Source organism: Prunus mume, linkage group LG8 (assembly GCF_029339155.1).
Source record: "Prunus mume cultivar Tortuosa linkage group LG8, ASM2933915v1, whole genome shotgun sequence".
Lineage (NCBI taxonomy): Eukaryota > Viridiplantae > Streptophyta > Magnoliopsida > Rosales > Rosaceae > Prunus > Prunus mume.
The window spans coordinates 6,240,036-6,252,321 of NC_142705.1; the positions used below are offsets into that span (position 1 = coordinate 6,240,036).

Below are 12,286 nucleotides of genomic sequence, written 5' to 3' on the forward strand. Positions count from 1 at the left end.
ACTGCATTCCCAAAAATGACAATTAATGTTAGAATACATTTTGTAAAGTTTATTTTTGTAAATTTAAGAACAGAATTTAACGGTGTTGGCTTTGGTGAAGTCATTTTTTTAAGCAAAACTGGACGATCTATGTTTAGGATTTCTCGAGAAATACGTTTTAGTCCACCGTTGGTTGTGTAGGTATAAATTTAAGTTAGTTCGGCTTATGATTGCCCTCCAGGTATCCCATGTGGACACCTTTGGGTCACGCGGTAAGTAGTTGGGCCTAAATTTCTATTCGGTTTTATTTATCCAAACAAATTTTGTTGTTCATGTCGAAATTCGGTTTTTATTAGGTTTAATCTATGGTGACTTTATGTCGTTGATGAAGATCCCACTGCATTTATTTCTCTTTTTTGTTTGTCCCTTTTGCCCTTGGAAACTACATATATGAAAAAAATAGTAAAAAACTTAAAACCTCAGATCTTAATGCATCTTTACTTCAAACACCTTCAAAAGTTTTGAATTATGAATTATTATTATTTACTAAACTGCTTTTCATCATGTTACCCACCTATATATAGCAAGAAAGAAAAAAAATTCGGTGGGCAATAAATGATTGACTTGTTTTTAAGTAATTGACCTTTATATATAGTTATACCACGTGTAACAGTTAAATAACGAAGTTTTTAGGGCTCATCTTTACTAGTTTTTATCTCTGTTGTATATAACCAAAATGCAAGTACAACATACGAACAGAAGACAGATGGGCAGGAAATATTTGAATTAAGCAGCTACATAAATATTCAGTAGCAAAAATGGCCCTGCTGATATGTCCACAAATTTGGCTGTTCCGCCTGTCGATGAGTCCAAAATTGGGATCATCTACGCCCTGGGGCCCAGAAAAATGTTATGATATATCAGATATATAAATGAGTGGATTGGTGTTTGAGGACTTGCTGGAGCAGAGCAGGTTTGAGTGAGACTGAGAAGAAGAACAAGAGGAAGGCTGATCTTTTGTACAACTCACGCCATTGATGAGAGCAATGTGGCCAGTTTGTTAGGCATCATATATGATGAATGTGCCCTTATGTATAAATAACGGAGTTTGAAAATTGAATAGCCATTATATCGCTTAAATCACATATATAATTTGTTCACTCATAAAATTTCATTAAAACCTAAGACAGAACTTTGCCCAAGTCATGTTTTACTCATTCCTACAAAAGATAAATTAGATGATGGCTTAGCACATTACGATTTGGGAGTGTTGGAGGCGTCGAAAGAGAAAAAAATTGACCATTTGGGAATTTAGGACGAAACCAATCCCTCCCATAGCGTCTGTTATATAGGTAACACTATGTCGAAAAAGGTATTTATGTTAACAATCCATGCCGATCATAAATCACTAAACATGCTCGAGGAATGGCGTCTCTGGTATTACTGACTTTTCACCAAATATAATCAGCAGTAATGAACATTTTCTTGAACACATCACCAAACATTTACATATTCTATTTATAGACCATCCTTTAAAAAATATTTGTCCCTTTTGATCACTTATTATTTTTTTAAATTATTTGCAGCGGTATTACAGCTGGCTCTAATTATGTAATAACCTCAAAAATAATACATGGTTAATTTTTTATTTTTTAAAAGCTTTTAAGCTGTGCCTTCTCCCTGACTTTGAGTCATGCAATTTGGTTTAAAAATAAAATTAAAAATTCAAATTCTAGATAACAAACCCTTATGAATTAAGTTTAATTTTTAATGAACTAGGCTTTTTCATCCTTGGTTTTGGTGGGCAGACTTGAGTAACCCATATAGCTATCACGTGTCTTATATTTTCAGACTTAAGTAACCCTTAGATAGCTATCACGTGTCTTATATTTTCCTCTTATTAACTTATCCATCTCTGTTGTATTGAAGAAAGCCTGGCTACCTTACAGTAGTGAGGCAGAGAAGAATATACATTTCGCCTATTTCTAATTCAGCATTTCTTTATCTTTTGCCCTGCTTTTAGGGGAACCAACTTGTGCACCATCATCGTCCGACGCAGATCTAACAGAATCAAATGGCTGTAGTGTTGAAGCGGGGGACACTAAAGCGGCGGATTTTTCAGTGGATTATAGAATGTACGGCGGATTTCAGGCGGAACCCATATGTACGGCTATTTGAAACCACGGGTGAACGGCTGCCTGTAGCGTTGAAGCTGGGTAGAGTTAAGCGGTGGATTTTTGAGTCGATAGAGAAGTTTACAGGGGCTGTACCCAATGATTCCGACGATTCCAAGAGCCGTATGCTGCGGTGGAACCCATCTGTAAGGCTATTTGAAACCACAGGTGCAGCAGCCCAAAAATATGGCAATTCTGAATGTCAGAAGGTACTTGATATGATTCCTGTTCCTCCTCAACAGGCCTTCAGAGAGCATGAGCATTCCCAAAATGATGGAAACCACGGGGGCTCTGTCGTCAACAACATTACTATTAGTCAGAATACACATTTTATCGCTACCAATTACCAATTTCGGTCTTGTTCTGTATTTTTTTGGTTTTGGAAAAACCAAACGTCTGCGAAGACGACCTGAGGTGATCAAGTCTTTAGTGTAAGCCTCTTTTGTGTTACTAATGGAAATTGCCGTTGTATATAAAAAAGGAGGAACATCTCCGGATGCAAGATATTACTATAAATTTTCAGGTCTTTGAAGGTTTGAAAAGACCCTTAGATCCTTATGATTGTTTTAATGTCGTAGTTGTGGATTTTAGGGAAGTGAATGAAGCCTCACAGATCCTATGGAGTCTTTACTGGTTTGGGTTTCGCCTGTAATGTTTCGGTTTTGTTCTATATTTTGTTGGTTTTGAAAGCAAAACAAAACGTCTGCGAAGACGACCTGTGGCGATCAAGTCTTTAGTGTAAGCCTCTTTTGTGTTAGCTTCTCCTAATGGAAATTGTTTTTCCGTTGAAAATTAAAAAGGAGGAACATCTCCGGATGCAAGATACTACTATAAATTTTCAGGTCTTTGAAGGTTTGAAAAGACACTCTGGTTAAAAATGCCTTTATTTTGAATCATTGTTTTTCTTTACAATAACTAATAAATTATAAAAGGTCGCATTAAAAAGTTCGAGGACTGTGGAGCAGAGCATCTTGTTTGAGTGAATTATAGCCCAGAAGATTCTCAGCCAGGTGATCTGGTCCGGCAAGTCCGACAATCAAGCCTTTTGAAGAATTGGAGGAGAGCCCAGACGCCAAGTTTTTACATGCGCCAATGAAACCATCCACGGGGTTGAGTTCAAGACCTACCCAACTCCCAAAAATGATTTGATGTCCTACCAAGCCGGTGGATGTGTCCAAGTTTGGGATCATATGACGTGGGTGAGTGTGACCTCGATGATCCCCTAGATATATGGATGGTGTTTGAGGACTTGCTGGAGCAGGGGGGTTTGGGTGAGATTGAGAAGAAGAACAAGAGGAAGGCTGATCTTTTGTACAACGCCATTGATGAGAGCAAAGGGTTTTACAGGTGCCCAGCTGAGAAGTCTGTGAGGTCATTGATGAATGTGCCGGTTACTCTCGAGAAGCCGGAGTTGGAAGCTGAGTTTGTGAAGGAGGCAGCGAAAGAGACTATTGTTCAGCTCAAGGGACATAGGTCAGTGGGAGGGATGAGGGCTTCAATTTATAATGCCATGCCTTTGGCTGGGGTTGAGAAGTTGGTTGCTTTCATGAAGGATTTCCAGGCAAAGCATGCTTAAGATTTAGTAGCATACATTACTGGTAGAGTTGTTAGCATCTTTGGTTTGTTGTGTTTGCTATATTTTTGTTGTCGAATGTGAGTGGACAACAGCAAGAAGTTTGTATGCATATGTTTATGAAATTCTTCTTGTGTGGGATGAAGTTAATGCCCTAACAAGTTTAGGAATTTAGACCAATATCCTCTGTTTAAAACTTTGTTGTCATGAGCTGAGAGTAATGAATAATTCAATTCTGGGCTCTTCTTTCATATCAAGTTAAACCTCTCTACTTCTTGAGGCAACTGTTCTGTATCCAAGTAGAAAAATCTTTGGGCAATGAATACTCACTCAAGGGCTTATTTTGATATCTTATCTGATACTTATTTAGTCAAATGAAATTAGTATCATCTGCCTGCAAACCAGCAGATGGTGAAATGGAAAATGGACGGTCGGCCAACTCACAAATTGATTCACAACCATGGAACTCATCACTTCAATGGCAACGCGAACAAGAGTAACAGAGTCAAAGACACAACCAGCTGCCTGCTGAGGCTTTACGTCAAATATCAGTCACCTTTGCCAGTTCATCAACAATTTGAATTTCGGATATGCTCAATTCATACACGTTCTCTATAATTTACTACAACTTTCAAAAGGAATTTCCCAACAACTGAAATCAACCCAGCCAAAACAACCAATTGTTGGCTAAAATGTACAAAAATCTAGGCTTCTTGATACCTGTTGTTGGCCATGCAGCCGATTCTCACTCCAGCTCCTCAATTTCCTCCTGAGTTGAAACAAAAAACATGTATCAGAACAGACCTAAAGAATAGTAGTAATCAAGATGAGGGATTACATAGAAAAACAGAGAAATATGAGAGAGAGAGAGAGAGAAAAAAAATCACCTTGGTTACAACAAGAAGCCCATGTCGGCCCTGTACGCCTTAGAAAGCCCAGCCCGTTGGCGAGCTCTTTAAACAATCTGCGTCTTTTCAACTTGGTAATTTACTTATTTCGTTATGTAACAAGAAAAAAAAAATTTGTCAATAAATAATTGATCTTTGTTTATGGTAAAATAATTGAGCTTTATATGTACCATGTAACAAAATAGCTATACATTTAAATAACTAAGTTTAAATACGTATGTAAATGGGTTGAAATAGAATATTTTGCGTTTCAATGTGGAGTTAAATACCTAAATATGAGGTACATGTAATACATTCGAACGTAGGTCAAAAACACAAGTAGAACCAAACTCATTTGAGCGTATATCATACCTACAACATAAAATGTGAAACACCGAAGAGCCAACATCGTAAACAAACAACCATCTTACCATTCTTACCTACTAAATGCAAGGCTGCTCACTGGATTTACATCAAAAATTAAAAACGTGTTGGTTTTTCCTAATCGACCCCAGAACACTTGGGTTTCTATCTAATTTTATTTTCTTTTTAATGTAATCGCCCATTTGGGTAGGACAAGCTTGATGAGAATACAGTTCTGAGCAGTCATCGTCACGTCTGTAGAGCAGTTATCAAAAAATTTAATCTAAAAAAAATTGTTAAGAGTCCCCAAATTTCTTTAGGAACCCTCCTATCCACTAATCAATGTATGGAGCCGCAATCGCGTCTGTGTTCCAAAATGTCCCAAATGTATATATATATTGTTATATTAATAAAATATAAAAATAGATATACAAACCCATCATCACTGTACCCACCCCATCTCTCTCTCTCCTCTTCTCTTCTCCATCGCCTCAAAACACCAAGAAAAAAAGAGGAGATATTTAGTGATATATCCTATTCTTAGCACAAATATTATAAATAAACCCTATATCATTGAATTTATATAAACAAACCCAAAAAAAAAACTTAAAAAATGACAACTGACTCTATTGAATTTAAGTTTGATTATTACATTATTTTGATACTATATTGATTATTTTTGGGTTTTTTTTTATATGAGGTTTTGGGATTGGAATTGTTTTAAAAAATTGATGGCAGTTTTGTAATTTAAAAGAAGTTTTATGAAACAAAAAATAAGGCTTTTTAATTTAAGCCAAATCCAACATTATCACCTACAAAATGGATGAAATGCAAAGCACCTACAAAAATTGGGCTTTTTAATTTAAGCAAACCACCAGATGGTGAAATGCAAAATGAACCAGAGTAGCATAGTCAAAAGACACAACCACCTCCCTGCTGACGAGGCTTCCGCGTTCCTTCCAGGTTGCCAAGCTCAGCCCATTCATTGTGAGACGAAAAGTGTAACTTACTTCCCCATTCATGCACGCAAGAACAACACGTGGCTCCAAACATTTAAAACCACCGGTTAATTTATTTTTAAAGCAGCTTTTGACAGTTGCCTTCTCCCTGCTTTGAAAAAACGGCCGTCACTGACTGCAATTTAGAAAAAAATATGATTCTAGATGCTTTTTCATCCGCCAGCTTCGGTGGCGGGCAGACGCGAGTAACTCTTAGATAGCTACCACGTGTCTTGTATTGTCATCCTCATTAGCTTTTCCATCTTTGTTGTATAAAAGGAGCACGGCTGCGTGGTGGCCTTACAGCAGTGAGGCAGAGAGAATATCCATTTCCTATTTTCAATTCTGCGTTTCTTTACCAGATCTAACAAAATCCTAAACCCTAATAAAACCCTAAACCCCGAGCACCCATCATCGTCCGACGCAGATCTAACAAAATCAAATGGCTGTAGTGTTGAAGCGGGGGAGAGTAAAGCGGCGGATTTTTGATTCGATTATGCTCAGGCGGAACCCATATGTATGGTTATTTGAAACCACGGGTGCAGCAGCCCCAAAATATGGCAATTGTGAATGTCAGAAGGTACTCGATATGATTCCTGTTCCTCCTCAACAGGCCTCCAGAGTGCATTCCCAAAATGATGGAAAGCACGGGGGTTCGATGAATCGGCGGCCTGTAGCGTTGCAGCGGGGGAGAGTAAAGCGGTGGATTTTTGAGTCCATTATAGACAAGTTTACAGGGGCTGCACCCAATAACTCCGACGATTTCAAGAGCTGTATGCTCAGGTGGAACCCATATGTATGGCTATTTGAAACCACGGCTGCAGCAGCCCCAAAATCTGGCAATTCTGAATGTCAGAAGGTAGATGATATGATTCCTGTTCCTCCTCAACAGGCCTCCAGAGAGCATGAGCATGATGGAAAGCACGAGGGCTCGATGAAGCGGGGGAGAGTAAAGCGGCAGATTTTGGAGTCGATTATGGAGAATTTTACAGGGGCTGTACCCAATAACTCCGACGATTTCAAGAGCTGTATGCTCAGGTGGAACCCATATGTATGGCTATTTGAAACCACGGCTGCAGCAGCCCCAGAATATGGCAATTCTGAATGTCAGGTGGTAGTTGATATGATTCCTGTTCCTCCTCAACAGGCCTCCAGAGAGCTTGAGCATTCCCAAAATGATGGAAAGCAGGGGGGCTCTGTCGTCAACAACATTACTATTAGTCACAATACAATCGTTGCTGCCAATTCCACCAAGGTAGGAATTTCGCTTTCTAATCCTACGAATGAGGTGAGAGAAATACGGAATCTGGTTTTGGTAAGTACTTGTTTGCTTTTGGTCTGTACTTGTTTGCTTTTGTTCAGTACTTTTTTGGTTTTGTTCAGTACTTTTTTGGTTTTGAAAGCAAAACAAAACGTCTGCAAAGACAACCAAGCGCGACGAACTGAGGTGATCAAGTGTTTAATGTAAACCTCTTTTGTGTTAGCTTCTCCTAATGGAAATTGCCATTGAATATAAAAAAGGAGGAACATCTCCGGATGCAAGATACTACTATAAGTCTTTGAAGGTTTGAAAAGCCCTTAGATCCTTATGATTGTTTTCACGTCGAAGTTGTGGATCAAATTGTAGGGAAGCCATTCATTGAATCAAGCCTCACAGATCCTATAGAGAATATTGATACTTTTGACGGCACAAACCAAGACCATTGAGGTGATGTACCTCAATGATCCCCCAGATATATGATGGTTGCTGAGTCCGGCTGAAGACTTTAAATTAAGCGATTCTTGGGAGGCAACCCATGTTTTGGATGCATGATGATGATGCGAGGATCTTGGCATTTGCAGCACTTCCTACTCGAGATTATATGCCCAGGGAGCTCTAACCCTTACTCTTTACTCTTTATTATACTGTTTTAATTCTTTTCTCCCTTTGCTTGATTCATTGCATGTATTTTGATTCTTTTTACATTGAGGACAATGTTTCATTTAAGTTTGGGGGGAATGGTTTAGCTTTATTGCTTGTTTTTGTGTTTTGAAAATTTCTAATGTCTGAAAATGCAGGATTTCGTTTTGCTTAAAAACTGTTTTAATTGGTAACTGTGCTGACAATTTGGTCCGCGTTTTGTTCTTTGCTTTTTCGTGCTGAATCTAACCATATAAAGAACGTGAAAATCAGATCAGCAGTTTGAAAGTTATGAGCTAAAATTTGAACAGAGGTCGAACCTGCCAAAAACTGCATTTTGAAACACTTTGTTTTCTTGGTTTGTTTGAATCTTATTTTGTTTCTTTTGTGTTTTTAGGTAGTTATGTACTTAAGTTGTTGTTTTAAAGTCACAAAACCCATAAAAATTCTAAAATTTTCAAAAATCCAAAAAGATTTTCTTTTTTCCTTTTCTTGAGTCATTGTAGTTAAGCTTTCCACAAGTCAATGATAACACTTGAATTCTACTTGTTATATAGCTTTTGAGGATTGGTAATCATTTTGTGAATTTCAAGTGTGATTCTTTAGTTAACTTTCTCTTGCATGAATGTTCTCATATTTTTAATGCACATAGCCAATTTAATGCAATTTGCTTTTGACTTAGAGAATTATATGTGGATTTTAGTGTAGACTTGTATATTATTTTCATGAGAGTTATAAATTCTTTTCATGAGAGTTATATATTCTTTTCATGAGTGTAACTATCATTTACTAGAACTTGCTTCAATATCTTTCAAGGCTTTGTATTGATTCACATGATTCTATCTAGGAAGTGATTAAGGCACCTAGGATTACCACCATGGCCAAACAAGCTTTTGTCCCTACGACATTATCCCTTAGATACCCCCTTTGAGCCTAAATAAGCCTTTTCTTTCATGAACCACACTATCCTTAACCATAAACTTAAACACTTCAACCTACCTTGTTCTATGAAAAATTGGTGGAGCTTTAAGTTTGGGCGATTTGCACCTTACCTTGTGAGTATCAAAGTTATTGTGAAAAGAAAAAAAATAGAAGCAAAGATGAGTTTGAGGTTGGTGTCTGTTATTTTTATTATTAAAAAAAAAAAAAAAAAAAAAAACAAGAAAGTAAAAAAATTGTTTTGCCTACCTCAATATTGTGAAAGATTGAAGAAGTTTGAGAAATATGTTGATCAAAATGAAGTTGAAGCCCAACAATGAAATTTGGCTTCCAATGAAGTACATAATTGATGATACCGCACGAGATACAAGAGAATTTGCAATCCTTCATGGTCATCATGTGCTCTACTAATTCTCATAGAATATTTTTGTTTTCCATATCCTTTCTTTCTTTTAACCTTAACCCCTAACCTCATTACAACCATAATTTAAGACCTTTTGATCCTAGAAATTGTGTGAATTTAATCTGTGGAGATGTGATATGAAGAGCAAGCTTATAGGATTTGATTTTGTTTTCATGCATTCATTTTATTGAGTGAAACACTTATTTGAGCGTTTTCGTTGTGAGTGACATTCTTGGTGAAGTTTGGAGTTGAAGCTTTGATTTGCATATACCTATCCGGGTTGAGTGAGTTGTATTGATATTGGCTATTTCACACACTACACTTGAGAATGTTATGTACGGTTTTGTTAACTTTTGAATCATGCTTGTGGTTTATATGATGCTTATTTGATTCTTTAGAGTTATATACCTTGTGCGATTTATTGAGACTAATATGTGGAGGCATAACACTCTTTGAGTCTTTGTTTTGTTTTGTTTTGCATGAGGGCAAGCAAACTCTAAGTTTGGGGGTATTTGATATAACCATTATTTCGTGCATTTTTATTATCTTTCTCTTAGATTCTTGCTATGTTCTTGAGTGAGTTTAGTCCTTACTTAGTTTTGTGTTTTACTAGGTTTTAAGAGTAAAGATGGAAAAGCAAGCAAAATGAGCATTTTTTGGGATTGAAAGATGTTTCGCAAGAATGTCCTATGCAGATCAGTCAACTTGACAATACTGTACTTCCTCAGAGCGAACCAGATGTTGAGCCTTATATTGTTGGAAAGATACGGATGTTAGCTTTCTATGGAATTTTGCGGTTTGTGATTTGGACGTGTGTGAAGAGAGTTGTGGCCATTTTAATACAGATAGTGCGGGCAGAATGTGTTCTGCGGGTTTTGCAAAATAATCCATTTGAAGTTCAATCCTTGGAGTCTAATTTATGTCTATTGCATATGGGAAGTGTCTACAAGGATGCAAGGTTATTTTCTATGGTTTGATCCTATATTTTGTAGGATTTTGGATGTCAACTCATCAAAGATAATTGAAGCCAAATTAGGAAAGCTTCGTTACCAAGTCAAAAGAGGATTTGTTCCTTATTTAAAGAAGAGCACAAAATAGGGTTCGTGGATGCTGGAGTTGAAGGAAAGTCAAAGAGCCGCTACCATTGTCAAGTTCTCAAGCTTCATCACAATCCATAAGTTTTATTTTATGTTTTCTAGTTTTTTAATTATGTTTTCTTTGAACATGAGTAACTAAATTATTCTCTAGGGCGAGGATGACGCCCGAGCATGGATAGTTATGATTTTTAATGTGATTTAATTGGTTCTTAGTTTCTATTAGATGAATGTTTAATCACTATTTTAATTGTATGCTTCAACTTGACTGGCCAATTTGATGGCTGCAGATATTGGCATTGAAAAGTAAAGAACCAGCGGAATCTATCAACCTCAACAAAGAGACGGAGGGCTCTTGCAGCAACAGAAGTGAAAACAACTCAGATATCAAGTTGGACATTTCAAGAACGCCAGCTATCGACAGCCCTCAAGCTATCGACAGAACCCTCTTTTCATCCTCTCTAATAAGACCTGGGAGTGGCACAGCTCTTTCAAAACACATCAAGGCCTGAAGTAATCCAATGCCAGAAGATTGATCACATGGTCAAAGAAGAAAGCTTGACCAACATGTTCTGTGGCATTGATGATCAATCTGCAGGGTTTTGGCCATGGTTAGAAACACATCAATTCAATTGAGCCGAACCCACCGAAGTGTTAAATTCAGCCAAGCCAAAATTACCATGTTTCTATATTGAGTTTTTAATTAAAAGATTCCATGTTTTGGTACTTAGATTAAATATCAAGTTCAATTTTCAAGTAGGGGCTGGAAATCTTTATGGACGAATCAATAAAGAGGTATGTCATATGTGTCTTTGAACTAGATACCATGTTTTCTAGAGGAGATGGGGAGAAATGTTTGCCTTACCAGATTGGTTAAACTTAATGGGATAAAAAATCCAGAGAAATTGAATTACATTTGGTAGCTAGTGACTAAATGTTACAGCTCCTAGCATGGGCCATGAAATAAAAAAGGGATTCTCGCCTTCAGTTGTCTGTTTTTTTTCTTACTTTGGCATCATGCCTTTGTACTGTCTCAAAGATAAATGCTTGCAAGTGCCTTAACAGGCGCCAAGGGCATGGTATGAGGAAATAAACTCATATCTCATTGACTCTGGATATATAAGGAGCTCTAGTGAAGCAACCCTTTATTGCCAAAGAGAACTATGGAACACTTATTGTTTCAATTTACGATGATGATATTGTGTATACAGGAAGCAGTGAAGAATTGATTGCTGAATTCAAGTCTGAAATGATAAGAAGGTATGAAATGATTGACTTGGGTCTTTTGTATCATTTTCTTGGTATGGTTGTGATTCAAACTGAAAAGAGCATTTTCATAAGTGAAAATAAATATGCTTTGACACTGTTGAGCAAGTTTGGCTTAAAGCAATGCAAGCCTATTAGTACTCCTTTGGTGGCAGTGAAAAACTTTGCAAAGATGATGGCAGTAAGCCTACTGATGAGAATGAATATGGGTAGATTGTGGGGAGTTTGCTGTACCTGACAGCCACAAGGCCAAATATAATGTTTGTAGCTAGATTTATGCATTGTCCTACCAAGAAGCATTATGGAACAGCTAAGAGGGTCTTGAGGTACATACAAGGAACTATCAATTATGGCATTGAATATTAGAAGGGAAAAGTGGTTGTATTAATTGGATATTGTGATAGTGACTGTAGTGGATATATTCTCCTTTGGCAGTGGTGAGTCAAACAACGTAGTGTTGCTCTCTCTACAGCTAAAGCTGAATATCTCAGTGCGAGTGAAGCTACTACTCAGACCATATGGTTACGTTTTGTGCTGGAGGACTTTGGAGAATTGCAGACAGAAGCAACTCCATTGATGGTAGACAATACCTCTACCATTGCAATCACCAAAAATCCCGTGTTTCATCAAAAGACAAAAACACATCAATCGCAGGTATCATTTCATTCGTGAAGCTTTGCAAGAAGGAGTTAATAGATTTGAGATACTGC

General features: G+C 37.3%; 1 protein-coding gene across 2 annotated transcripts; it reads left to right on the forward strand.

Moving 5' to 3' along the window:
- The first annotated feature begins 6,075 nt into the window (after positions 1–6,075).
- On the forward strand, positions 6,076–11,130 carry LOC107881725 (uncharacterized). 2 transcript variants are annotated; one of them, XM_089043121.1, is made up of 2 exons: positions 6,076–7,289; positions 10,601–11,130. In XM_089043121.1, exons 1-2 carry the CDS (start codon positions 6,417–6,419, stop codon positions 10,820–10,822), a joined length of 1,095 nt encoding a protein of 364 aa, XP_088899247.1. In that variant the 5' UTR covers positions 6,076–6,416; the 3' UTR covers positions 10,823–11,130. The 2 variants fall into 2 exon arrangements, with proteins under 2 accessions (XP_088899247.1, XP_088899248.1); XM_089043122.1 differs by having other exon boundaries at positions 6,077–7,229.
- The last annotated feature ends 1,156 nt before the right edge of the window (positions 11,131–12,286 follow it).

What these genes read in the sequence shown, in the direction of transcription:
- LOC107881725 (XM_089043121.1), top strand. Translation starts at nt 6,417, where the DNA reads ATGGCTGTAGTGTTGAAGCGGGGGAGAGTAAAGCGGCGGATTTTTGAT. An exon ending in AAATACGGAATCTGGTTTTG is followed by an intron (nt 7,290 to 10,600) that starts GTAAGTACTTGT and finishes TGATGGCTGCAG; the next exon opens with ATATTGGCATTGAAAAGTAA.